The following is a 26,966-nucleotide window of genomic DNA, read 5'->3' as shown; positions in this document are numbered from 1 at the left end:
AGGCATCTTTTCCATGTCCCTCTGCCACCCTGGGGACATAAAATACTGCCCCACTTCTGTCTTCCCTTGGACATAGCCCACCTATCTTCCTGTGGGACTCAGGGCTTTGTTTTGTCCTGTGGCCCACATGAGAAGCAATTATCCCTGCTCTGCTCAGCTGAGAGAGGACAAACTGAGGCAGAGCAGGGGAACAACTCTGTCATAGTCTGGCTGTTAATGGCAGAGTCAAGACCAGCCCTTCCCTGAGTGTCAGGTCCAGTAGACACTATATTAGTCCGCTTTGCATTGCTCTAGAGGAATACTTGAGACTGGCTTATTTATTTATTTTTGAGATGAAGTCTAGCTCTGTCGCCGAGGCTGGAGTACAGTGGCACAATCTCAGGGCACTGCAACCTCTGCCTCCTGGGTTCAGGCTACTCTCCTGCCTCAGCCTCCTGAGTAGCTGGAATTACAGCCATGCACCACCATGCCTGGCTGATTTTTTGTATCTTTAGTAGAGACAGGGTTTTGAGATGGAGTTTCGCTGTTGTGGCCCAGGCTAGAGTGCAATGGTGTGATCTCAACTCATTGCAACCTCTGCCTCCCAGTTCAAGCAATTTTCATGCCTCAGCCTCCCAAGTAGCTTGGATTACAGGCATGCACCACCATGCCTGCCTAAATTTTGTATTTTTAGTAGACAGAGTTTCACCAGGTTGGCCAGGCTGGTCTTGAACTTCTGACCTCAAGTGTTCACCCACCTCGGCCTCCCAAAATGTTGGAATTACAGGCGTGAGCCACCGCTCCTGGCCCTGAGACTGGGTAATTTATACAAGAGGTTTATTTGCCTCACAGTTCTGCAGGCTGTACAAGCATCTGCTAGGTTTCTGGTGAAGCCTCAGGAAGCTTTTACCTCTGGTGGGAGGCAAAGAGGGAGCAGACGTGTCGCATGGTGAGAGAAGAAGCAAGACAGAGGAGGCATCAGGCTCTCCTGTGAACTAATAGAAAACTCACTCATTGAATCACTCGAACCTGGGAGGTGGACGTTGCAGTGAGCCAAGATCATGCCACTGCACTCCAGCCTGGGCTATGAGCGAGACTCTGCCTCAAAAAATAAAAAAATAAAAAATAAGAAAACTCACTCATTACCATGGGGAGGGCACTAAGCCATTCATGAGGGATCCCCCACCATGACCCAAACACCTCACACTACAGGCCCCACCTCCAGCGTTGGGGATCACATTTCAACACAAGATGTGGATGGGACAAGTATCCAAACTGTCAGAGGCCTCCCCCTCCCTCTCATCAGAGTCTTCCGTCTTCAGTTCAGGTGCATGCTGGCTTCCATGCCTGGCTTCCTAGGAAGTCATCTTGGCCCCATGGGGTTGGGCAGGGCCACTAGCCCGAGGGTTGGAGCCCTATCTCTCCTGGTCCCAGCCTGGGTCTCCATCATGGGCTAGCCCGCTCTGCTTGCTGCGTTCTCTCCACACCTGCTCCCTGCAGCCCAGGGGTCAGTCTGGGTGCAGGCCTGGGTAGAGGTGCAGGAGCAGACTCTGCCCCCAAGCTCATACCTCCTGTGCACCATGGCAGCCAAAATGCACCAGCATGACCAGGAGTGCTGGCTTGTTCTTGTAGTCTCAGTGTTTTGGGAGGCTGAAGTGGAAAGATCGCTTCAGACCAGCCTGGGCAACGTTGCCAGACCCTGTCTCTAAAAAAATAAAATTAGGCATGGTGGCATGTGCCTGTAGTCCCAGCTACTCAGATGGCTGAGGTGGGAAGATCATATGAACCCAGGAGGTCAAGGCTGCAGTGAGCTATGATTGCACCACCACAATCCAGCCTGGGCAACAGAGCAAGACCCTGTCTCTAAAACAAGAAACAAAGTGCAAAGTGCACCAGTGTGTGGATTCCAGCTTCTCCTGGTGTGTGGACCTGACCTCACTCGGCCCCATCAGTGAGTGGGAGGTTTCCTGCTGTCTTCCAGAACATTCCCACCACTACACCTGTGTTCCTCCTGCATTGTTTGGCAGGCTTTGTGAGGGGACCTGTCACCTACCTCTCTGGCTGCCCTAAGGCCCAGCTCAAACCTTCCCTGCCCCTGAGAACCTTTTTCTGAAGAGTCTTTCCCCAACCCATAGGGCCCCTCATTTCAGAGCTTTTGGTAGGGTGAGTAAAAGGATCTACTCTCTGCTACCAGCTTGGGAGGAATTGTCCCTAGGGTTGGGTCTCTGGATGGCATATGAGGGTCTAGACCAGGACCCAGATGCCTGTAACCTGAAGGGAGGCCCTCAGCCGCCCCAACTTCATGGAGCCCCTCGTCCAGCCTGACCTTCTGGACAGGCGCAACCCCTGCACCCTTTGGTCTTGGTCCCTGCTGGGAACTCTGGTTACCCTGGCTTACCTACTTTGACTCCAAAGGTAATGCTAACATCCCCCGTGAGACACAGTGACAGACTGAGACTAACATAGTGTTACCTGGCTCAGAGTCACCATGACCAGGCAGAGCTCAGGTCCTAGCCCTGCTCAACCTCTGCCTCCTGGGTTCAAGTGATTCTCCTGCTTCAGCCTCCCGAGGAGCTGGGACTACAGGCACATGCCACCATGCCCGGCTAATTTTTTGTAGTTTTAGTAGAGATGGGGTTTCACTGCGTTAGCCAGGATGGTCTTGATCTCCTTACCTCGTGATCCACCCACCTCAGCCTTTCAAAGTGTTGAGATTACAGGCCTGAGCCACTGCACTCGGTCTCCCTAACACCCTTCTAGCTCTGGTGCCCTGCAGGGTCTACCTTGGAGCACCTGGAGCCCAAGAAGCTGCCCCTCACCTTTGTGATCCCAGGGACCCACTCCCTGATCATGATGAAGGCGGACCCAAACCCGCTGAGGTGCCTGAAGGAGCAGGGGTCAGCCTCTACCTCCCACAGCCTCTCTGATGGGGGGGATGTTATCCCAGCAGCGTGAGCTGGGAGCAGAATTGGGAGGATGGGGGGTTTTCTCTGTGGGTAGCTCTGGGCTCCAAGGTGGAGCCCTCTTAACCTGGCCCTTCCCCTGTGACTCTCCTTGGCCCCAGGCAAAGAAAGCATTTTGCCTGAGGTCACCTGTCAGGTAGGGACAGAGTGAGACCTGGGTTCTTTCTCACCCAGCTGAAGCTCCCCCTCCCACCTGCCCCTTCCACCAGGTGATAGAGAACCTGGCAGGCTGTGCCCTGTAGAAGAGTTCACTTTCCTTCTGGTGAGGGATGGAAACCAGCTTGGGGCGGGAGGGATGAGGGGTCTGGGGGCTCTCCCAGCCCAGCCTCACATTTGAAGGATGGCATCTGGGTGGCAGCATGGTTTAGGGTAGACAGGGTGGCCCCAAGGTTTATAGCCTGGCCTCGGGCAGCTGCCATGCCACCTTCTCTTCTGCACGTCCTGACCTGGCACCCTACCTAAAGGTCCTCAGGTCTCCTGCCCCCTGGGCATTGCCCCCGCTCCCTGCCCAGACACAGCTCTTCTTGTCCTGGACTAATCTTCAGAGATTCTTGTCCAGCCCACAGCTTTGCTGGACATCGCAGGCTGGGCCAGGCCCCCTGCCCAGCACTAATGTCTCTTTGTGAGTCTCAACCAGACTGAGCTACAGCTTCAAGGTCAGGGTAGGCTCTGACTTAAATGATGTGACCCAGGACAAGGGGATTTATTGATGGTGTCAGACCTGCTTAAGCTCTTGGCCTCTATGGTTTCTTTAGGGCATGGTACCCCTCTGTCCCATGCTTAGGTGCCCACGTGTGGCCACAAGTGCCTTTCCTACCACCATCCCTACTTGAGGCTGGTGTCCAGGCACCTGTGGCTCCAGGCAGAAGGCTGAGCGCAGAGCCAGGCCTGGGCGGATGTTCTGCAGGGGCTGCAGGAGCTGACAGTCCTGGCCACACAGCCCATGGCCATCCATTCCCCTTCACCGTGGCTGGCCCTTCATCCACCATCCTTCCAGGGGCCAGGCCTGAACCCAAACTGACTTTTACCTGCCCCTGTTCCCCCTCGTGCCTGCCAGGTTCTTGGCTAAGCGTGATGGTCTTGCCCATTTCCTTGATTATCCTCAAGAGGTTTATAGAGCCAATTGGGGACATCACATCTCCTGTCTACCAGGTCCTCACCAGAGACATGACTGCCTTGGGCCAGGCCTGGGATAGTCAAGGGGTTACACTCACCTGTTGGGACCTGGCTTCAGCGGCTTCAATCTAGGCAATGGCCTGATGGGCGGCTGCCCCTTCTTCTGTGCTTGGGGGAGGCAGGAGAGGAAGGTCAGGCAGGAGATCTGCTTCCTGCCCTCCTGATGCTGGTTGGAAGCAGGGCGCCCACCTGTGCCTGTCTCACCTTGCTGCAGGTGCATCAGAGGCTGAACCCCTCTCCTGATCTCCTGCAGGTGTGGATTCCTGGTTTCCAATGGGTGTCGGGGTGGGCTCCAGTGCTCTCCTGGCCCTAGGGAACCCTGGGCTCCATGAGGCCTTGGCCTAGCCAGATTGTTTCCCACACTGTCACCTCCCCACCCGGTCACCTCCCCAAACATAGGGCTGCATGCTCTGTGCCCTGGGTGGGACAGTGGAAGGAGTTCCACTTTCGGGGTTTGGATCACAGTAAAGCCTCTGCCATGGGGATGTGCTGGCTGAGACAGATGGGGTTGAACCAGTCATGATATGTTGGCCTTGGGCAAGTCATCTGTGCCTTGCTTCCCTTTCCCCAGCAGCCAGAAGGGATAATAGCACCTATTTCACTTGTACTCAAGTGTTCACTTGTTAGCAGGAACTGAGTCCCGGAGGAGGTGCAGGCGGAGCCATTGAGGCAGCACTGCAGCTGGACCTGGGTCTGAGTCCCAGCTCCTGGCTGTGATATGCGTCACTCTCTCCATTTATTTATCTGAAGGACGGGGCTGTGCTGTTCTGGGGTCACTGTGAGAATGCAGCTGGCCAGTGTGAGTTGGTGGTGGCCTCCTGAGATGGTTTGAGGTGGGCTGGAGGTGTGTCTTGAATGCCCCCTCACCCTCACGGGGAAGATCCACTTAGGGAAGACTCGTGTCTGTATGGAGGAACCCACATTCCCTGCCCCTCAGTTATCCTCTGTCCTTTCCCAGCCCCCTCTGCTGTCCTGCAGGCTCTGGCGGTGGCCATCCAGCTTGGTGGCCATCTGGCTGGTCCACTCTTCCAGGTGGACCCTCTGTCCTCATGTGGTGCAGGTCCCATTGTGCCACCTCCAGACAGGCCATGCTAGCCCCAGGGCCTCCGTTCCCTGTTACCCAGCCCCCACCCCCCGGTATGTGCCACCTCCCTAAAGCCCACTGTGTCCACCAGCTGTGTTTGAACTCTGTCTCTGTGCAAGGCCTCATGCAAAGCCTGAAACAGCCTGGCTTGTAGAGGGCCAGGAGACCAAAGCTTGAAGACAGGGTGATGGTCTCCCAGAGCCCACTTAGCCTCAGCCCCAGGGCTGTGTCCATGCTGTTCCTGGCTCCAGTGAGCCAATTCTCTCCCCTGATGCCTGTAAGGGCTCCAGTGGTGATGGAGGTAGCTGGAGAGAACAAGGCTGTCTTAACCCTCCCTCCCTGAGAAGGCCCAACAGGGAACGTTTTAGGCATCAGGGCATTCTGGGTGGCATCTTCCAGGGACCCCTCCTATACCCTGCCCTGCCCTGGCTCTCTAGTGAGAAACTGCAGTTGCTTGGACAGTGGGGCTGACCCAGGACAAATGCATATGTTAGGCTGGTCTTCAGGGTGCTGGGGTAGGGGCAGGGGCACTTCAGGGATAGGAGGGAGAGGCCTGTGTGTTCCAGGAGTACAGAGGAACCTGGTGCCGGCCGCAGTCAACCCCAATGTGAAGATCTTTCTACCCACCCTCTTTGGTGTCTTGTTGCTGTCTTTGGCCAGGTAAGCTTGTGGTCTGGGCTCCTGGGGTCCGCTCACTGGGCCTGCCCACTGCCTGCAGGTAGGGGAGCCTTTGGGCCAGGACTATCCTTGGCTCCCCTTCCAAGTGGTGGGTTCAAAGACCATTCCTGGGTTCCACCACCGCCAAGCCTCAATGGTGTCTTAATGGGCCCAGGAACTGCTGGAGCTTTCTAGGTTAAGACCCTTGCCTATCCCGGTGTTCCTCCCTGCAGTAGGGGGGCTGCAGGGGTCAGCCTCAGTCTCTGCCTTGGGAGCCTGCCTTACCTTGCCTGAAGTCAAGCAATCTGCCTGCCTTGGACTCCCAAAGTGCTGCGATTATAGGCATGAGCCACTGCACCCAGCCCAGCCTTGACTTTGAAATATATGTTGTACATCCGGACAGCAGTGAACTGTGGGGGAACACCAAAGATGAGGAGAATGAGAGAAGAGATACCTCCAATTAAAGGAGTTAAGAAGACATGCTTGAACTTGTGTTTTAAAAAGTCACTGCAGGTTGGGCACAGTGGCTCGCACCTGTACACACAGCATTTTGGGAGGCTGAAGTGGGTGAATGGCTTGAGCCTAGAAGTTTGAGACCACCCTGGGCAACATGGCAAAACCCCATCTGTACACAAAATACAATAATTAGCCAGGCACAGTGGTGTCTGTGGTCCCAGCTACTCAGGAGGCTGAGGTGGGAGGTCGAGGCTGCAGTGAGCTGAGATCCACCACTCCACTGCAGCCTGGGCGACAGAGTGACACCCTGTCTTAAAAAAAAAAAAAAAAAGTCACTGTTTTGGGGTTTTCTGGGTGAAACCTCTGTTTCCATAAAAAAAAAAAAAGGGTCGAGACAGTATGTATTACTGATTCAAAATCATAACCTGATGCTTAGAGTAAATCATTGTATCTATTATTTCAAAAACCAACCTCAGGATTATTAAAAGTTAGTTTTTAATAATTTTTTATTATTTTCTTTAAGCTTGGCTGATTCACTCAGGTCTGTCACTTCCAAGCCCATGTTTTACTACTTTGTAACCCTATTTGGAAGGAAAACTGCAGCTCACATTATGATCCATCCAGAGATGAAAAGTTTCACACATATACACCACATATACCCCCCACCACAGTATGATGGCACAGCAACCCAACCTCGGGCAAATGGTACCACTGCCAGCAAATGCATTTTTTTATTTTAAAATTTTTTTCTGTATTTCTTCTAACAGCAGCAAATGCATTTAACATTTTACTGAGATTCTCAACAGCTGCCATTCGGTTTGTATAGCAAATTGTTTACAAAGTAACTTTTTTCCATTTTTGATATTTTAATGAAAATTATGTTCTTCAGTTTTAAAGCTCTGTCTCTCTCCCAAAGAAAGGTTAATAACTAACTACCAAGTAATGATTATTTAGGAAAAGAAGAAAAGCAAACCCAGCTTGTAAACACTTCTGGAACGTGGGTAAGGGGCCAAAGTCAAGACCTTCTGGGCCCAGTGCAGGTGCTAGGCTTGCCTCGGGACACCATCAGCACTTCCCCATCCACAACATCCTCAACAGCTGGGAGCCATGCGCAGACCCCAGGGGGCTTCCTGTTCCACAAACTCCCCTCTCTTTTTCCTCTCCACCCTTGCTCTTGGGCCTCCCTTCCAAATCTGCCTAACAAAGGCAGCAGGATCTTTAATACTGTTCAGCTTTGTCAATGGAGACAGGATACTCTAGGAAGTGGAGAGATTCCCTGGTCCAGTTTGGGGGAGGAAAAAATATGCAATGTAGCATAGATGGTTTTACTTGTCCACTCAGACACATGCTCATACTTATTAGATGGATGTATCAGATGCTTCAAAAGTCCTGATGTGTAGTAGCACAAAAGTTGCTTGTAAAAGGGAAGTTACAAAATGGTAAAAATTTCTGCAGCAGTTCAGGCTCCTGATGACAAAGCTGGTTCTGATAAGTAGTTCTTTTGACATGCACAGCAGCTTTCGCTGTAAGTCCTGTGTTCCAGGGGTTTCATTTAGACCACGGGAAGTTGAAAGCAAAGTTTAAATGTTCTCTGCTGACCAAATGTGGTATATATCCATCAGTGGACTTCTACTCAGTAATGAAAGGAACAAACTACCAAAACCTGTTATATGTCATGGACCAACCTCAAAAACATTAGCTAAGTAAAAAAGCCAGACACGAGACCACATATTGTCTAATTCCATTGATTTGAAATGTCCAAAAAAGGCAAGTTGACAGAGACAGAAATGGTCTGATCTACCTCAAGAGGTAGGGATTCAAGCTCTCTAGGGTACATGTGATACATACATGAGAAAAAATAAGAAAAAGAAAAGAAATTTATATGTAAATAAATGAAAATAATACTTCTCCCTGATTATAAAGAAAATTGCATTCTTTTTGTAATAATTTGGAAGACAAAATATGAAGAAAAGTCTTTAATTTTGCCACTGAAAACATTCTGGTTTGTTGCTTTTTATACTTTTTTATGCATATGAACATTTTAAAAAGTAGAATCGTAATATATAGTCTTTTGTCACTATGTTTTGGGCATATTTCTATGGCAGTTAATATATCCTTGGCATCATCTTTTTAAAAGCTCGATGTATATTAAGTTAATCATTGCCACCAGAGAAGCAAATTTTCTTACATATATATTTTAATGGACGCAAGCAAGCATTTTGGGGCTAAAGTCATAGAAGTAGAATTTCTGGAGGAAAATAACATAAAACAGTTTTAAGATTTTTCATAGAAATTTTTAAATTATCCTGCAGAAAAATTGGTTCAGTTTACACTCCCAACAGTCCCCCTTCCATTTGTCCTCTTTACTGATATGTAAGGAGAAAGTCTCATTGTTTTCATTACATTTCTTTGGTTTCTAGTGCTTTTGAAACTTTTTTTTTTTTTTTTGAGATGGAGTCTTGCTGTATTGCCCAGGCTGGTGTGCAACAGTGCAATCTTGGCTAACTGCAACCTCCGCCTCCTGGGTTCAAGTGATTCTCCTGCCTCAGCTTCCCGAGTAGCTGGGATTACAGGTGCCCACCACCATGCCTGGCTAATTTTTGTATTTTTTAGTAGAGATGGGATTTCACTATGTTGGTCAGGCCAGTCTCAAACTCCTGACCTCAGGTGATCCAGCCGCCTTGGCTTCCTAAAGTGCTGGGATTACAGGCGTGAGCCACGGCCCCAGCCTTGAATCTTTCTTATATGCTTATTGGCTATTTTTATTCTTGTGGGAAGTGCCTGTTTCTCCATTGCCTATTTTCTGGCCGAGCTCCAAAGTCACATTTCACTTAATTTTTATCCTGCTGATTGAAAGCATTTTAATATAAACAGGAGCAGGACAGACTGTAATTATCTAGATCTTGCTCTGTCACCCAGGCTGGAGTGCAGTGGCATGATCATAGCTACCACAGCCTCGTACTCCTGAGCTGAAGCAATTTTCATACCTCAGCCTCCCAAGTAGCTAGGACTACTGGTGTGTGCCACCACGCTCAGCTGATTTTTAAAATTTTTTGTAGAGATGTGAATTCGCTATGCTGCCCAGGCTGGTCTTGAACTCCTGACTTAAAGTGATCCTCCCACCTTGGCTTGCCAAAGTGTTGGGATTACAGGCGTGAACTCCTGCTCCCGGCCGAGAGCTCATTTTGTTTGCTAGTGGTGATCTTGGTATCTTTTTATATTTGAGGCTTTGGTGCTAGTGCTGAAGTATTACACTCACCATCCGAGGTTTACAGGACTTTTGTTTTAATATTGAATAGATGGAACTGTTTAGTTCTGCATGTTTGCAGGTATACAAAATGTGCCTAGCAGGACTCTGCTTTATATCCATTGAAAGCAAGAAGTAATACAGTAACGATTTGCCTGGCTAGAGGCTTTGGAAGAATGGAGTATTCTGATTTAATACTATTAACTTGGAAGTGTGAAGGTGAAAAGAATTCAAAACTTACATATCCTGTTGAATGCAACTTGAAAATACAGCCAGTGATTCCACTTACCTTCTCTAGTAAGTCTGGACACTGTGATCTACTAGGTATTGTATTATAGAATGGCTAGTGTGCCTGAGACTTACATTGTGAAGACGCTTTTTAAAAAACTTGAGAGGTAAGAGGGTGTAAATGGTATTGTGTGAGATCAGGGTGGATGAGAACTGACACTTGTAAATATACTTTTTAGGCTGAATCTCTGATTGCCATTTGTTTTCTTATTTAACTCATAAAAATAAAACACATTGGCTGGAGGGTGGGAGTAGGAAGGAGATTTATGTCTTTTAATTGCATGCCATTGTTTCATATCAAGACAGAACATATGGTATCGCTGGCTTTGGACCTACAGAAGGAAACACATTTTTCTACCTGCCGTATGCCAGAGGTTCTTGAACACCTGGAGGGATGACTGCAGCACAGATTGCTGAGCCCTACTCCAGAGTTTCTGATTCACCAGGTCCAGGGTGGGGCCTGAGAATTTGCACTTATAAAAAGTTCTCGGGCTCTGCTGGTGCTGCTAGTCCAGAGGCTACATTTTTGAGAACCATTCTTGTCTACTAACTGTAAATTGTAGAACTCTAGAAAAAAGCTTAGTTTGATGTGGGAAAGGAAGCTCACAGGTTATGGAGCAAATCATGAGAGATTCAACCCTTGATCCCAGCCTCGTGTGGAATTCAGGTAACAGTCAATACACAGTGACATAACACAATTCTTGGTTTTCATGATTGCAAGTCATAGCCAAGTATCAAGTGAGAAATTCAGTTTCATTTGCAAGGCTTAGAGAGGCCAGGTCATTCTAGAAAAATAGGCCTTGTATTTGCTTTAAACCAGTAAAGAGCTTTGAGTGCTTATTAAATGGAAAGCTTTGTGTTTTTATTTATTTTTGACTATTTTATTTTTTTTGAGATGGAGTCTCAGTCTGTCACCCAGGCTGGAGTGCAGTGGCATGACCTTGGCTCACTGCAACTTCCGCTTCCCGGGTTCAAGTGATTCTCCTGCCTCAGCCTCCCGAGTAGCTGGGATTACAGGTACCCACCACCACACCTGGCTAGTTTTTGTATTTCGAGTAGAGACGGGGTTTCACCATGTTGGCCAGGCTGGTCTTGAACTCCTGACCTAAGGTGATCCACCCACCTAGGCCTCCCAAAGTGCTGGGACTACAGGTGTGAGCCACCACACCCGGCCCAAAAGCTTTGTGTTTTTAAAGATATTAGACATGTTTCTTGTTTCTTAAAAAATCTTAATAATGTAGGAGAATAAGAGAAATGTTTTTCCAAAACCGAGAAATCATTGTGATTATTTTACCTTATTGGAATGTTGGATAATATAGTCCACTTCATTCATTAATCATCAAACATGCTATGGATTTTCCATTTTTATAGGATTTGTGTCTTAACTGGGGTAATACTGGTAATTCTTGTACTCCATCTGAAGATGAAAAATGTAGGCCAAAATCATAGACCATGCATAGAAGCTGGATAATGAAGACAGCTCTGGAGGAACATGTAGACACACACACACTGACACACATATATATATATAGTATAAACACATATATTTTTTAAAGTTTATTTTTAACATTTTAAAGCAAAAGCCACCCCTCCCCTCTGCCGGAGTAGGCAGGCCCTACCCCTCTTCCCAAGTGGGCGGGGACAGCAGTCGCATGGGCAGCTTTCCTTGTGATGTCACAGGTTCCTCTGGACACACTGCTGCCTGGCCACGCCTCCTTTCCCTTTCATCTTTCTCATTGACCAATGGGATTGGAGCATTCAGGCCACACCCCTATTCTGCATTCTAGTGTGGCCCTGGTTACGCCTCCTCTGTCTCAGTCACACAGCAGCCTGGTAGGAGACTGGAGGTGTTTGCTGATGTGGCCCCAACCCTACCTCCCTCCCCACCCCATGATGTTACAAGAAACTGGAGAGAACAAATTGGCAGCAGCCAAGAAAAAGGTAAAAAGCCAAGAAAAATGTCATGGCCCCCCAACCTAGCCAGAGATCCCCTCCGATGACAAGACTACTCCCAGAGTCCATACCACTGTTGAGGCACACCGGGCTGGGCTCCCCTACCCCGGCGCCTCTGGGCTGCCCCCACCAAACTCTTCTCAGTCAGCCCCACCCCTTCAGCAAGCAGCCCAGCCTCTGCCCTCGCCAGTCACCCTGAGGTGGCTTTGGGCGGATGACTGCTGGGGCTCCCTGCTGCATATTCAGCCCTCATGTCCTGCCGCCCCAAGCCCAACCTCCCTTGGTTCTTTGGGCTCACCTCTCCAAGGACCTGGGTCCCCCAGCCCCAACCCCCTAGCATCGCCAGTCATCCCTGGGTGACTTTGGGCTGGTGACTCCTGGGGTTCCCTGAGCAGACTGTGCTCTCCCCTCCTGCTGACCCAAGCCCGACCTCCCTGGGCTCTCTGGACTGGCATCTCCAAGGACCTGGGTCCCAGCCCCATGTCCCCCCTCCGCCATTGTGGATTGGCAACTCAGCCATTGCACTGATGTGGTTCCCCCCACCCCCAGGAGGAGTGGAATGTAGTGATGTCACAGTCCGCCTAGTAACTGTCATTACTGTTGCAAGACCGGCCTTTGATCTTACAACCCGGTCCCCTAAGCATTCTCACCCCATTTCTGGTTCCTCTGGTCACAGCACAAGTTTCCAGCTAGAAGGGAAATGGGGACTATGGGACCTAGGAGCAAGAGGTTTCAGGCTGCCTTACTCCCTTCACGTAGACATCGACAGTGTGAAAAGCCTACACTTCCCCTGTGAGCTCAAAACGTTGACAGTATCTCTGGGTGGTAATGGGAGAATGGGTTTGGTTTGGTTTTCTCCCAAGGCTTCTACTCTCCAGAGAGACTTTAACATTTTTTTCTGAGTTCTCCACCTCATATTCTAATTCTCCACGGTTCTGGGACCAGACTGCCCTTCAGTCAGTGGTCTCTGAAGTGAGATTTGCTCATCTTCTGTGGAATAGATCTTGGGAAACTGAACTTGACAGCTTGAATCTTCCTCATATCATCTCAACTTGGGGTACATTGAGTGCCACAGGATAAATGTGGGAGATCTTTCTGAAGCATCAGTTTCCCTTGATTCTCTTGAGAGAGAAAAAACATTAATGTACTTAGGGATGACCCTCACATAGGTTTCTAAGAGTATACCAGACTTCTCTCTGAAATGAGACTTGAGTTGTCCTCTTTCTGATAAATTCCCAGATTTAACAAAAAAGCTGCCTTCTGCCATGAGGACACATTGATATAAAAGTTTGAGAGATACTGGTGCACTTCTTCACACTAACAGACATGTGAGGATGTATGACTCTGAACCACACAGCGTGTAGTTCCTGCCTATGTAATGTTTACTTTTCTTCCTCTGTGTCTGGTTTTGGTCCCTGGCAGCTGCTGATTCGTGGCAAAATCCCACAGCTTGGAGTCAGAAGACCAAGTTTAAGTTCCATTATTGCCCCTCCCCCCACTTTTTTTTTTAGCCATAATATCCACCCCTCTCAGTCACTAAGTGATTGTGACAACACCTTGTACAGTTGTTGGTGGCATTAAATCAGATGGTGTATAAGAGTATTTTGCAAAAACTGTAAGGAGGGTGTGGCTGTAGGGGCTGGTAGTTCTCATGAGTATTACTGCTCTTCTTTCCCACAGCTAAAAGAATATCAGCAAAGGAAGAGCCGTGGTGTCCCAACAGGAGCAAAGACAAAAAAGAAAAAACCTGGCAGTAGCCCTGAGACAACCACTTCTGGTGGTTGCCACTCACCTGGGGATGTGAGTCTTGGCTGGCCAGGCTCCTGGGGACAGGGGGCTCAAGGGGCAGTAGAGGGTAATTGTTGAGATTGCTGGGTACTGGTTAAGAATTCTGGGTTTGAATCCTGCTTCTCCATCTGCTAGCGATCTGATTCATGGCAAGTTCCTTGAGCTCTTTAGGCCTCTCTTTTCACATCTGTAAAATAGGGGTAGTATTGTTTGACTTCCATTTGTGAAGTTTAAATGAGATTCCTTATTGTTGTTGTTTTCATGTTAGCCCCTAGTACGTGGCCTGCTGTAAACACCCAGGATACCCAGGAAATGGTCATTGCTGTTTGATTTTCCTGATCCCCACTCTCAAGGGGAAGCTGGGCCAATAAGTACAGCCACTTGCATCAGGCTGTCCCTTTAGGAGTCACTGAAGGGGACCCAGGGTGTGGTGAGGAGAGCCCCAGGCACTAGGAGCAAGAGAAGGTTTAACTTGCCACCAGCTTGCTGGGTGACCACAGAAAAATCACTTCTTCTGCTGGGCCTCAGTTTCCTCCTCTGTAAGATGATACTGGATAAGATCAGTGTCTTTCAAACTTGTTTTTTAGCTGGAGTCCCCTTAGTTCAAGTGAACTCTTACTCAGGAGTCTTTTTTTTAATGGAGGTGGAGGTCTGGAGCTCTACCAGATTCATTGCCCATGTCCTGGGCCTGAGGAGAGGGGTCCAGTGAGTGTATTAAGAGCTGCATTGGTCAGCTGACTCCACTCTGTGACTGCATCACTCAGGGGACTTTTCCATCTATTTGTTCCTGCCCCTGGCAAGGCAGCAGGTGGCCATTTGGAAGAATGGCACAGGCCACGGTTTTAATCTCCTCTGCTCTTCTTCAGTGTTTCCTTTCCCTGAACCCACATCTTCCTCCTACCCTGACTTTCTTGCTTCTCTCTAAGCCACTTCTGTCTTTCACCCCCTGCCCTTGTTTTTCCCTTGTCACCTCCTGTAGATTCAGGACATTCTACAGGTGCTGGTGTCCAACCTTAACCACTCCAATGGGGTAGCACTCCCCCATTGGACAACTGGAAGGTGAGGCAGTGCAAAGAGCCCTCTCTGGCTTGCTGTCTCCAGCTATGCATGGCCCTGAGGCTTCTCTGGTTTCGGGGATACTTGGCCTCTGTCTTGTTTTATGTTGCTTCCATTAACCTTCAGCCTGTTTCTGTCTGCTTCTTCACCTGCTTGATTGATTGGGGTTTTTCCTTCCCCACATCTTTTATCATCTTGGAAATGGTGAGACCTAAAATTTTAAAAGTAATTTGGGAATAACGTACAGAGCAGGCATGTGGGATTTGGAGTTTTTTTTTTTGTTTTTTTTTTGAGACAGAGTCTCACTCTGTCACCCAGACTGGAGTGGAGTGGTGTGATCTCGGCTCACTACAACCTCTGCCTCCTGGGTTCAAGCGATTCTCTTGCCTTAGCCTCCTGAGTAGCTGGGATTACAGGCACCTGCCACCACGGCTGGCTAATCCTTGTATTTTTAGTAGAGATGTGGTTTCACCATGTCGGCCAGCCTGGTCTCGAACTCCTGACCTCAAGTGATCCACTCACCTCAGCCTCCCGAATTGCTGGGATTACATGTGTCAGCCACTGTGCCCTGCTCCTTGCTGTTTTTATACTTTCTCTATATACATAACTATTTCCCATGTAAGTTTTTTCTTAAATTTCTTATTTTTATTACTCCTGCATCATCTGTTACCCTGAAGGATCTGGAAGTAAGAGGCCCTGGGCCGAGTTGCAGTGACTCTGCAGGCCAGCCCTCCAACCTCCTCTCACAGTGGGGGCTGGGTGACCCTCTGCCAGCTGAGACAGCCCACACACACCCCAGCCCTAATGATTGTTCTCTCTACCTCTCCCCACAATCCTCTTCCAACTCCTCCTGTCTGCATGTGCCTCAGAGCCAGTACCAAGAACTAGCAGTAGCCCTTGAGTCAAGCTCCGTGACAATCAATCAACTCAATGAAAACATAGAATCATTGGTAAGAGTCCAGTGGGGTCCCCTGATTCCATGCTGCCAATCCTGGGCTTTAGTTTCCCCTTGGGGCCCTGAAGAAAGGAGCTGGGGGCCCTGGTGCCAAGGGCAAATGGGGAGCTGGAGCACCCAGGCCTCACCTGGAGGGACCCCAGAGCAAGGAACATGCAGCATGGCTCTTCTGTCGCTGCCCTCTTTGCCGACTCTCTCTTCTCCAGACACCCCTGCTCCAGTCCTTGCCACACACGCCCTGAGGTTGTCACCTCTCAGGGAAGCGCTAGCCTGACTGGTTGTCAGGAGCCCTGTATTTCTGCCCTGACTCAGTCCCTAATTTGCTTTGAGTCTGGACAAGCCACCTGTCCTCCTTGGGCTCGTGTTTCCGGAGGAGGTAGAGCATCAAAGTTCTCTGTCAGCTCTGAGAGTCTGAGATTTAAAGGCCCCTAGAATGGAAACCTGAGGGCCAAGGGCTCCTGTCTGTCCTTTTCCATCCTATATCTGCTATGAAGAACCGTAGCTGGCCCGTATGTGCTCAGTAACTGTTTGTTGAATGAAGGCACCTTTCTAAATGACAAGCTGGCAGAAGGGTGGGCCTTCCTGAGACTCCCTCTCTAGAGGTTTATGTTACTGTCCTTTCAAGAGAATCCAAATTCAGACTTTGAGTTCTGTGGCTGTGGGCAAAAACCAACAAAGACCCAAATCCTCTGTTCTTGGGAGCTTGAGGAGAGTTGGCCAGTTCGTGTTGCCATTCGGTCTGAGAATGTTGCCTTTAAAATCCATTCCTGGTCCCTGCCTACCACTTCCAGGTCTGGGGAATAGAGTTGAGGGGGCCACTCTCAGTCACCTGAATTTGACTCTCCCCACAGAAACAGCACAAGAAACAAGTGGAACATCAGCTGGAAGAAGTAACGTGATTTCTTTGCTCACAACATGACTGCTGGGTTTGGGGGGCACTCAGATGCAGAGGCGCCAGTCTCATCTTGCCCACTCCCAGCCTGGGGAAGAAGGCTCACCCTTCAGATTCCACCCCATCCCCACAGGGTCCCTGATAACCTGGTCCCATGGGTGGGCGTGTCCTGGGGCATTGGTGGCATTCTGGGGGCGTGCCTCTTGCTGTGCCATCTCGGCCTCCCTGTGGTAAGAGCTCTGTCTTCCTCTTCCCATAGGCAAAGAAAACAAACAATGAAATACACAAAGCACAAACGGAGCAGTTAGAGGTGAGTGGGGGATGGGGAGCTTTCTCCTGTCCTCTGGAGAATGTTTCTTTCTTTCTCTTTCAGCACTTGCTTGGCTTTTCTCCCAAACGTTCAATTCCAGACAATCAACATCCTCACATTGGAAAAGGCAGACTTGAAGATCACCCTTTACCATACTAAACGTGCTGCCCGACACTTCGAAGGTGGGAATCTGGGCATCCCGTCATCCTTCAACCTGGCACTTTGACAAGTCTTTAGGGGGAGTCCTTTGGGCCCCATCTCAACCTCTCTCATTACAGAAGAGTCCAAGGATCTGGCTGGCCACCTGCAATACGCCTTACAGCGTATTCAAGAATTGGAGCGGGCTCTCTGTGCTGTGTCTGCACAGCAGCAGGAAGAGGACAGGGTGAGTCCAACCAGCTGCCCCATCCACTGGCAGCCTGGCTTCCCAGATGGAGGAGTGAGCCTAAAGGTCCCTTCTGCAGGATGGAGTGTCCTGCCCAGAAGGCAGCATGGTCATTTCTCGCTACTTTTGTGTATGGTTGTTAGAGGCAGCCTGGGGCTGAGTCAGCTGCTGTGGGTGAGTTGGGGGGCACTGTGGGGAGTGAGCACTGGATGCAGAGCTCAGAGGCCAAGTGCCTTCTCTGCCCTGCCCTTTCCTGGCTGTGGCCTTGGCCAAGTCCCAGGTGGGGTATTGGGTAGTTGTACTGTGAAGGTACAGAAGAGTACCTTTAGTATGTTACCGTTTCTGTAGAGAGAGGAAAGGTGTGTGTGTGTGTGTGTGTGTGTGTGTGTGTGTACTGTGATAATATACAAAAACATGTCTGCAAGCATTCATAAAAAACTCAGGAGAGAGTAACAGGGTGCCTGGGAGACACCTCCCTTCTGTACCTTCTGAGTTTTGGACTATATGAATGTATCATCCTTTCAAAAAGTGAACAAAAGATTAATTTCCCCCCTCCTATCTGTGCCTCAACCCCCAGCAAGAAAAATGGGCTTAGAGAATAGGATAGACCTGGGTGTTCAAATCCCAGCTCTGTCTAAGGCAAAGCACTTAACCTTAGGCAAGCACTTAACCTTGAACACTCGATGTTTTTCATCTACAGAATAGAGATAATCCTAGTAACTGTCTCATATGGTGGTTGTGAGGATTAAATGGGATTGCTAGCATGGAACCTGGTGAAGCACTCCATAAAGGTTCAAACAGTGGTAGTAATAACAGTAATAACAATAGCAATATTATCTGATCTCTCTGGGCCTCTGTTAGCCAGCTGTAAATTCAATCTCTTTCCCTGTCCCTTCCAACCTTACTGAGTTCTTTTAATAACCAGGCCACGGGCTAGGAAATGCCTTGATCTTTACTAACTGAGTTGTATATTGAGCCTAGCCCTAGCCCTTTTAAGGGGCACTGCCTGGGCTCCCCAGATCGAAACTTCTCACTCTTCACCATCCAGTCCTCGAGCTGCAGTGAAGCGGTCCTCCAGCGGCAGTTGCAGCAGACCCTAAAGGAGCGGGCACTGCTGAACGCACACATGACACAGGTGAGGCTTTGCAGAGGGAGGGATGTGGAAGGAAGATGACCCCAGGTGGCCAGGAGCAGGTGAGGACCAGTGACAGCCCTTCCTAACTTCTGTGCCCATTTCTTGCAGTTGACAGAGTCACTAAAACAAGTCCAGCTACAGAGAGACGAGTATGCTAAACACATAAAAGGAGAGAGGGCCCGGTGGCAGGAGAGGATGTGGAAAATGTCGGTGGAGGTGAGACCTGACCCTTCAGCCCCCACTTTAGATAGGTCGCTAGATCTTTCTGGGCATCTGTAAAATGGGAATAGTACAGCCAGAGGTGGTCATGGGTCTGGGCTTTGTGGAGATGGGGGCAGAGAGTGAGATGGTAGCCTATCCAGCCACCAGCCCCTCTCTCCAGGGCCCTCTCCCCTGTGCTTTGGGCAGGCTCGAACATTGAAGGAAGAGAAGAAGCGTGACATACATCGGATACAGGAGCTGGAGAGGAGCTTGTCCGAACTCAAAAACCAGATGGGTAAGATGGGGCTGGTGTGACCTGGGAGCAGGACTGGCATCAGAGGTCTGTGGGGGTGGCTTAGAATGCCCCAGGGAGGTGGGTGGGTGGAAGGGCTTTGAGGCAGAGGGAAAGAGGTCTGTGCCAGGAGACGGCAAGTTTTGTCATCTCCATGAGCCTCAGGGTCCCCATCAGCAAAGAGGGAGGAGTGCCCGTTGTCAGCCACCCACAGTGCTCTCTATGCGAAAGTGGCTTGGAAACTGGCTACCATCGGGTGCGAGGAATCATTAGCAGTGAGGCCATATTTGGGAAGCCTGAGAGGAGCTTCACATAAAGAGGAGGGGTTTTTTTTTTTTTGAGGAGGGGGGTGGGCAGAGGGGTTGGGGAATCCAGAGGCCCTTATTTTCTGCTTCGTTTCTCAGCTGAGCCCCCATCCCTGGCGCCCCCAGCAGTGACCTCTGTGGTGGAACAGCTACAAGATGAGGCCAAACACCTGAGGCAGGAGGTGGACGGTCTGCAGGGAAAGCTCCAATCCCAGGTGGAAAACAACCAGGCCTTGAGTCTCCTGAGCAAGGAACAAAAGCAGAGACTCCAGGAGCAGGAGGAGATGCTCCAGGAACAGGAGGAGATGCTCCGAGAGCAGGAGGAGTGGAGGGTGCGGGAGCAGGAGAGACTGTGTGAGCAAAACGAGAGGCTTTGGGAGCAGCAGAAGACGCTACGGGAGCAGGGTGAGAGGCTGCGAAAGCAGGAGCAGAGGCTACGAAAGCAGGAGGAGAGGCTGCGAAAGGAGGGGGAGAGGCTGCGAAAGCAGGAAAAGAGGCTGTGGGACCAGGAGGAGAGGCTGTGGAAGAAGGAGGAGAGGCTACAAAAGCAGGAGGAGAGGCTCGCGCTCTCCCAGAACCACAAGCTTGACAAGCAGCTGGCCGAGCCACAGTGCGGCTTCGAGGATCTGGTGGGTTGCCCCACCTGGGGAGCCTGCCCTCATCCCTATCCCTCCAGGCTTTTGGTTCCCACCTGTAAAATGGGCCAGTGTAGCTCTCACATGAAATGGTACTTCTAAAGGCACCTGTGAGCTACAGCTCATCAGGCTCTGCTCTGATGGCTGTGGGGGAGAAGGGATGATTTTTCTAACCTGCCTCCACCCTTCCTGGTGATATGGGAGGCAGACACCAAGGTCTGGTGTCTCCAGCTGCAGTGGATGGCCACTGATTGCTTCTCTCTGTCCAGAACAACGAGAAAAAGAGCGCACTGCCATTGGAGCAGCAAGTAAAGGAGCTGCAGGAGAAGCTAGACGAGGTGAAGGAGATGGTAACCTCCACCCCATCCAAGAAGGGCTGGGAGGTGGGCAGCAGCCTCTGGGGAGGGGAGGTGCCAGGCCAAAGGCAGCTCCAACTGAGGGGCAGGTGACCCCAGCACCCTCCAGGGCAGCCCTATGACTGGTTTCTTGCTTCCTGCCCTCTGACTTTTAGAGGTGGGTAGTTCTGGGCTCCACCCAGATCTGGACATCATCATCCCAGCTAGAGGCATGGAGCCCCCAATGATAGGGGAAGAGACAGTGGAACAAGAGGCTCCTTATCCAGGCACGGTGGCTCACACCTGTAATCCCAGCACTTTGGGAGGCTGAGGCAGGAGAATCACTTGAGGTCAAGAGTTTGAGACCAGCCTGGCCAACGTGGCAAAACCTCATCTCTACTAAAATTACAACAACAACAAAAAATTAGCCAGGCATGGTGGCGCATGCCTGTAATCCCAGCTACTCAGGAGGCTGAGGCACGAGAATCGCTTGAGCCCACGTGGTGGAGGTTGCAGTGAGCTGAGATTGCACCACTGCACTCCAGCCTGGGCCACAGAGTGACACTGTCTCAAAACAAAACAAAAAAGCCTCCTTAGATTCAAACTGGATTCCGGCCTGGGTTCCACTGGTCACCGTTCAACTACTGTTCATCTCTTAGTCTCTGTTTCTGTGACTTCAAAAGGAAGTTAGCATTTTCCTTGCAGAGGTGCTGAGGATTGAATGAGAGAATACCTGGAAAGCATTAGGCATGTAGCACACTTGGCAGATGGTGGTTGGCTCTCTCTGCTGTTCCACAAGTCTGTGGGCTACAGTTTAAATGGTGGGAAGAAGGACATGAGATTTGAGGCTGGGGAAGGAGGTATGGGGTTCTAGGCAAGGGAGGAAGTCTCTTAGGCCTGGAGCAAGGGACCAGGGTCCTGGGCAGGTGACAGAGCCCCACAGTGCCCTCGCTACCCTATTAATGGGCCCAGAATCTGGAAGCCAGCCACCACGTGCCCTCATGCCCAGGGCCTTCCTGCAGGTGGAGCTGAAGAGCCAAGAGTCTCAGAGTCTGCAGCAGCAGCGAGACTAGTACCTGGGTCACCTGCAGCAGTACATGGCCACCTATCAGCAGCTGACCTCTGAGAAGGAGGTGCTGCACAGGCAGTGACTGCTGCAGACCCAGCTCGTGGACCAGCTGCAGCAGCAGGAAGCTTGGGGCAAAGCGGTGGCAGAGATGGCCCGCCAAAAGTTGCAGGAGACCCAGGGGAGAGAGTTTCTGAGGACGGGGCCCTGAGGGGGATGACCTGGCAACCTCCGTGCCTTCTCACTCTGTTTCCCATCCCCTTAGGAGCACCTAGAAGCTGCCAGCCAGCAGGACCAACAGCTGGAGACTCAGTTGAGCCTCATGGCTCTCCCTGGAGAAGGTACAGGAGACCACTCAGAGGAAGAGGAGAGAGCCCCAGGAGGAAGGGGGGACTGTTAGCAGCATAGGATTGAGGGGTTGGAAGAGACCTTTAGAAGAGCTGGTCGTTATGCCAACCGGGTGTCTGCACTAACTTCACCATCAGTATGGTGACCTCCTGGGAGCAGGGGGCCACCAGGTTGCCTAAGGATGAATGAACTGGCCCAGATCAGAAAGGGAGCAGGTCAGGACTCCCGCACCCACCGGTAGTGGGACTGTGCCTGGGCAATATAGCAAGATCTTGGTTCTTAAAAGGAAAAATAAAGAATAGCAGCTCATTCCCCTCTGGGGAGAGGCTGGCTCAGGGTTACACATTGAGGGTGAGGACAGAGGTGGGCCCACAGTACCTCCCTTGTTGGGTTGTCTGAGGATCCCTCTGGCCACCTCCCCACAGGAGATGGAGGAGAACATCTGGACAGTGAGGAGGAGGAGGCGCCTCAGTCCACGCCAAACATCCCAGAGGACCTGGAGAGCCCGGAGGCCATGGTGAGCCTGACTTTCCCTGCCCCGCTTTGCCACCTTCCTCTGTGGTCCCTCCCGGACCCCCTTATGCTCTTGGTTTTCCCCCCTTCTGATTTCTCTGGCCCCTCACCCCTTCCAGGAGCCAGTGGTCAGACACCACTTCACCTGTGACCAACAGGTGCACTCTCTGAGGCCCCAAGGGAAGGGGCTGTGCTCCACCTCCCTGCCTCATTTGTTCTGTGTATGCCCCTACAAGAATACTCACCTCTTGCCTTCAAGTGGCATTTTTCAACTCCGCTGGAGCCAGTTCCCAGGAGGAGCAGGCATGGCTATGTGGGCAGCGGAAGGTGCGAAGGCTGTGCTGCCTGCACCTGGCTCATCTGGTGGCCTTGGCCTTGAAGGAGCCAGAGGCAGAGGCCCCAGCCCCAGGGAGGACTGGAGATGAGTTTGTGTGTGGGGAGAGCTACCGGGCCCTGAAGGAGGCCATGGTGAAGCTGAAAGTGAGTGAGTCCTGGCATGGGCCAAGAGAAGTGGGGGCGGGGCAGAACAGGTCACTCCCGATATGTGACCCCATTATTTTGGCTCCAGAGCAGCTTTATGGACCTCCCGAAGGAGAAGGCGGACGGGACGGAGCAGGTGGAGAGACCAGAGCTTGGATTCGTCCAGCCTTCTGGAGTGACAGATGGCATGAGTGAGCAGGAGGCCAGGGCACGGGCACTGGGAGCTGCAGGGCCATCGGAGGGACCCTAGTGTCTGAGCCATGTCCTCTCGCAGGAGAGTCCTTCACCATATATGAAAGCCAGGGGGCAGTGCCAAACACGTGGCACCAGGAGATGGAGGATGTCATCAGGCTGGCCCAGAAGGAGGAGGAGATGAAGGTAGGGTGTGCAACATCTCTGCGGGGGTGGGGGTGGGCGTGGGCGCTGGCGCAGGCTCCAGGGTGGCAGCTGAGCACCCCTCCCTTCAGGTGAAGCTGCTGGAGGTGCAAAAGCTGGTGTTGCCCCTTGTGGGCAACCATGAGGGGCATGGCAAATTCCTCACCACTGCCCAGAACCCTGCTGATGAGCCCGCTCCAGGGGCCCCAGCCCCCCAGGAACTTGGGGCTGCTGGTGAGCAGGATGGTGAGTAGAGCCCTCAGGCGGGGTGGGCAGGCAGGAGCAGGGGAGGCTCGCACTGTGCTCAGACCCCGGCCTCCCTCTCTCCAAAGATTTTTATGAAGTGAGCCTGGACAACAACGTGGAGCCTGCACCAGGAGCGGCCAGGGAGGGTTCTCCCCATGACAACCCCACTGCACAGCAGATCGTGCAGCTGTCTCCTATAATGCAGGACACTTAGGAGCACCCAGGCTTGCCCAGCAAACCCTGCGTACCATTCTTTTACCGGGCAGCCAAGAACAGGGAGATAAACATCATCATCTTCTAAGAGCTGGTCAAGAAATTTAAAACAACAACAACAAAAGTTACGGGGTTCATCTCCTACACAATTCATTTACTCCATTTGAATGTTAGAGTCACTCACATTTATTTGTGTTTCTAATTTACCGTTTAAATGTATTTGTAAAAAGTTAAGGGAGAGTTGGTCTTTCCCTGATGTTCTTTCTGGCATCCTTTAGCATTTTTATTTTTTACTTGATAATTGTAGGTCATTAGCATGCATATCGCGTTTGCCCTTAGGTGGTGGGAATTCAAACACACAAAGAGCCACTATTTGCACAAAACTATTCTGGCTGGTTTGGAGCAGGCTGCCATGCTTTTTAAATGTTATTGCAGCATGTATATTCATTACAGAATTCAGATAAAATGTGCTTATGTTCTGCTATTATGTTTGATCGAATCCTAACCACAGTGAGCTCTTCATTAGCTCAAGATGTGGTTTGCCCTCAAGTGCGCACCGTTTATTACTTTGTAATATGCCACTGTGAGTACTGACATTTAGAGTTGTTTAAAGGCCGAGAACTGGAAACAGCCTTTCCCCTATTTTCTGTGTATTGGGGATGAGAGTAATAACATTTTGGGGAGCTTTTTAAATCTCACAGAAGAGGAAAGTGGCCTGCTCTGGCAGGTGTGTGCAGGATAGAGTGTTTCATTTGTTCTGGTGCCAAGAATGAGCGCTGTACTATGGTGGCTCCCTTAGGATTTGTGTGTGCTCTGGGCTCATGAAGATATTGCATCATGAGCTGCAGCAGTTGTACCCTTTCTCGATGACCTAAAAAGGGATTATTTCTGAGGAATGAAAGGCTCCCGTCATTGACTGTGGATGTGGAAAACCTTTTCTAGCTTAGAGCATTTATATCTACAATACGTTTTAAAGTCAGAGTTCATGTTACCTGTTTTAATCACATGAGTATATGTCCCAGTACACAAAAGGGCACCGGTTGGCATTCTTCTTAATGTATTTAGTAAAGATCATAAGAAACCCTTTAAGAGTTTAAATGTCCCTGGAAGAGGCATACGGGCTCTAGTCAAGAATGAATTCGAGTGAAGGAAAGCTGTGTGACACTTGGCCTTCCTCTCTGTTCATGGAGCTTCTTTGAGGCTAGAAGATTGATTTTACCATCTAGACCTCTCTGGCTAATACCTATTCTTCAGCCACATTGGTTTCTCTGACATAGGAATTTACTTCTTTTCTTTGAATGGAAAACACTTTAAAAATAATAACAACCATTATTATAAACCAATATATGAGAGAGTACTTAGTTGAAACAAAAAGGAGTTTTAGTAGACAGTATTATACTACATATGAAAGTCAAGGTGAAGTTTATGCAACTTAAAATGTTTACAAGCTGCAGTGCAATCTAATGTTTGTGAATGTCCAAGTATTATGAGGAAAAGTGTGTATACAATCACAGAGTTATGCTTCCTCACAAAGTTCTTCACAAAGAGTGAAAGATGTTTTTATACCTCTCGGTTTCAGTTAGAGGCATATTTTGTGCCATATTTATGTTAATGTGCCTATACATGATGAATGAGTTATTTCAGTCATACATTGCCTAAGTCATAACTTTAAGATGCTTGGGAAAGAATCAACAGCTAAAATTTCATGAAGTTCTAATGTCTGTGTTCCAAAATACGTCACATTATTAGGATGCAGGGAGAGATGCGTGTGTGCTCCCTGGGGTGAGCATTTCTAGTGACTAGACCATCTCCATTTTTACCACTTGACATCCTCATGATACTTTTATACATATGACATTAATAGGAGAGCAATAATATGATTTTACAGATAGAATAGCAGATGTGCCTGCATTCACTGAAAGAGTGCAAATATTAAGTCCTTGTGACTTCAACTGACTCTTCCAAATTGAATGAATTTATCAATGCATTAGATGAACTCAGTTTCAGAATTATAAAGAAAATATGTTAGACCAACTAATGTGGCTAATTAACAGTAGCATGATTTCTAGCCCGAGGGTTTAAAATGGACTTAAAGACCTGTTCTTGCCTTTTATTTTCTGAACTTGCCGCTTTTGCATTCTTTGAGTTCAGTTTAAAGACAGTTTAAGTCCAATTTAGACCCTCGGGCTAGAAATCATATCACTGTTAATTAGCCACCTTATTTGGTCTAACAGTTTTTCTTTATAATTCTGAAGCTGGGCTTACTTAATACATTGATAAATTATTTTGAAGGTATTTTTATATCTTCACTTTTACCCTGATAAAGATAAATGACTAGGAATGACCTTCAGATAGCCTTTAGCACCTGTAACCAATCTGACAAGAATGTGTTCATCAGGTACCTGTGGGTTAAATCACACACTGGCATATTTAAGCTGAATGTCAGACTGGAAAATGAATGTACTATATTAACTGAAATACCACTCTTTGTGTAGGTATTTTGTCATATACTTAAGAAAAATTAAATAGAATGCAAATCATATGACAATAACTTAAGTCTTTCTTCAAAGTGCATGCGGTCCTTTGCAATACCTCATTCAGCCAAGTATTTGTTCTCTTCCTCATTCAGTATAAGGCAGCTTTCAATTTGCTTAGAAGGCAACATTAGAGGGGTAGAGTTTAATCAGAAACATAGAATTTTAAAGTGTGGGTTCAACTGAATAAATTTGAATTTCTGTAGGAAGAATTAAAAACCTATTTAAAGATTGCAATATATAATCATTTTTAAAGTATTTGATTAAACCTGATAGGCTTTCCAGAAATGAAAAAAAGTCAGTTCTAAAACCAAAGCTGATATTTAGAAAATGTGAAAATGTAAATCAGTGCTATCCATAATATAGTTTCTCTAAAACTTTATCTTAAAGAGTCATTTTAAAAGAATATAACTATTCAAAAACGTAACTGCTATCTTAAGTTTTAAAATAAGTTAAAACATTTTAAAATATGAATACTGTAGTTTAAAAGAAAGAAACTGGGGGAAGGAAAAGTAGAGAAATGCCAATTCCAATGCAAGTCTTTATTTGCCAAGTTTTCTTAGAATGACTTTTACCAATTGATGAATTCCTGTAAACAGAATGTATAATGGAAATACGGAAACACTGTTGCCTAAAGTGGCATTATTCACTGCTACTGTGATGCTACTGTAATGTAATAAATTATTAAATTGTTGCAAAGTGCTGTTTTTGCCTTAAAATTTTGCGTGTCTTGAAAACTATAGTATTAAAGGTATTGAGACTGCGCAAATGCTGGGCACGCTTGGCATGAGATAATCGGTTTTTATTTTTACAAAATTGTAATGTAACTATGCAAGTGTGTTTATTAAAAGAACACAAACAAAAAAGTTACGGGAATTAAAAAAAGTTGTGGGATGAAAAAGTTATGGGATAAAAAATGCTGTGCAAAAGTTGTGGCAAAAGTTGTGGAAAAAAAGTAGAAAAATGTTTTATGAAACGTTTTTGAAAAAGTTATGAATAAAGTTACTGGATTTTTTTTTAAAAAACTCATGGGATAAAAATAAAAGCAGGTCTCTGTCAGCATAAGCCCGGAGAAGTGGGGCTGGAGTCTCCATCCCTA

General features: G+C 48.9%; 1 protein-coding gene and 1 long non-coding RNA gene across 4 annotated transcripts; both read left to right on the top strand.

Moving 5' to 3' along the window:
* Positions 1-4,671: 4,671 nt before the first annotated feature.
* On the top strand, positions 4,672-6,336 carry LOC129527158 (uncharacterized). Its single transcript, XR_008672114.2, has 3 exons — positions 4,672-4,917; positions 5,769-5,862; positions 6,093-6,336. It is a non-coding gene; the product is annotated as an uncharacterized lncRNA (long non-coding RNA).
* A 5,322-nt stretch (positions 6,337-11,658) lies between these two features.
* Positions 11,659-26,560, top strand: LOC115930844 (golgin subfamily A member 6C). 3 transcript variants are annotated; one of them, XM_055363908.2, is made up of 18 exons: positions 11,659-11,791; positions 13,484-13,603; positions 15,517-15,597; positions 16,454-16,492; positions 16,754-16,804; positions 16,905-16,986; positions 17,083-17,189; positions 18,238-18,324; positions 18,433-18,540; positions 18,733-18,820; positions 19,222-19,751; positions 20,027-20,095; positions 21,424-21,499; positions 21,932-22,023; positions 22,588-22,690; positions 22,774-22,877; positions 22,967-23,120; positions 23,207-26,560. In XM_055363908.2, exons 1-18 carry the CDS (start codon positions 11,708-11,710, stop codon positions 23,332-23,334), a joined length of 2,103 nt encoding a protein of 700 aa, XP_055219883.2. In that variant the 5' UTR covers positions 11,659-11,707; the 3' UTR covers positions 23,335-26,560. The 3 variants fall into 3 exon arrangements, with proteins under 3 accessions (XP_055219883.2, XP_030858363.3, XP_055219884.2); XM_031002503.3 differs by having other exon boundaries at positions 20,027-20,107; XM_055363909.2 differs by lacking the exon at positions 22,967-23,120 and having other exon boundaries at positions 20,027-20,107.
* The last annotated feature ends 406 nt before the right edge of the window (positions 26,561-26,966 follow it).

This window comes from Gorilla gorilla, chromosome 16, assembly GCF_029281585.2.
Source record: "Gorilla gorilla gorilla isolate KB3781 chromosome 16, NHGRI_mGorGor1-v2.1_pri, whole genome shotgun sequence".
NCBI lineage: Eukaryota > Metazoa > Chordata > Mammalia > Primates > Hominidae > Gorilla > Gorilla gorilla.
The sequence above is the reverse complement of the archived record's forward strand: the minus strand, read 5'-3'. Positions and strand labels throughout refer to the sequence as shown.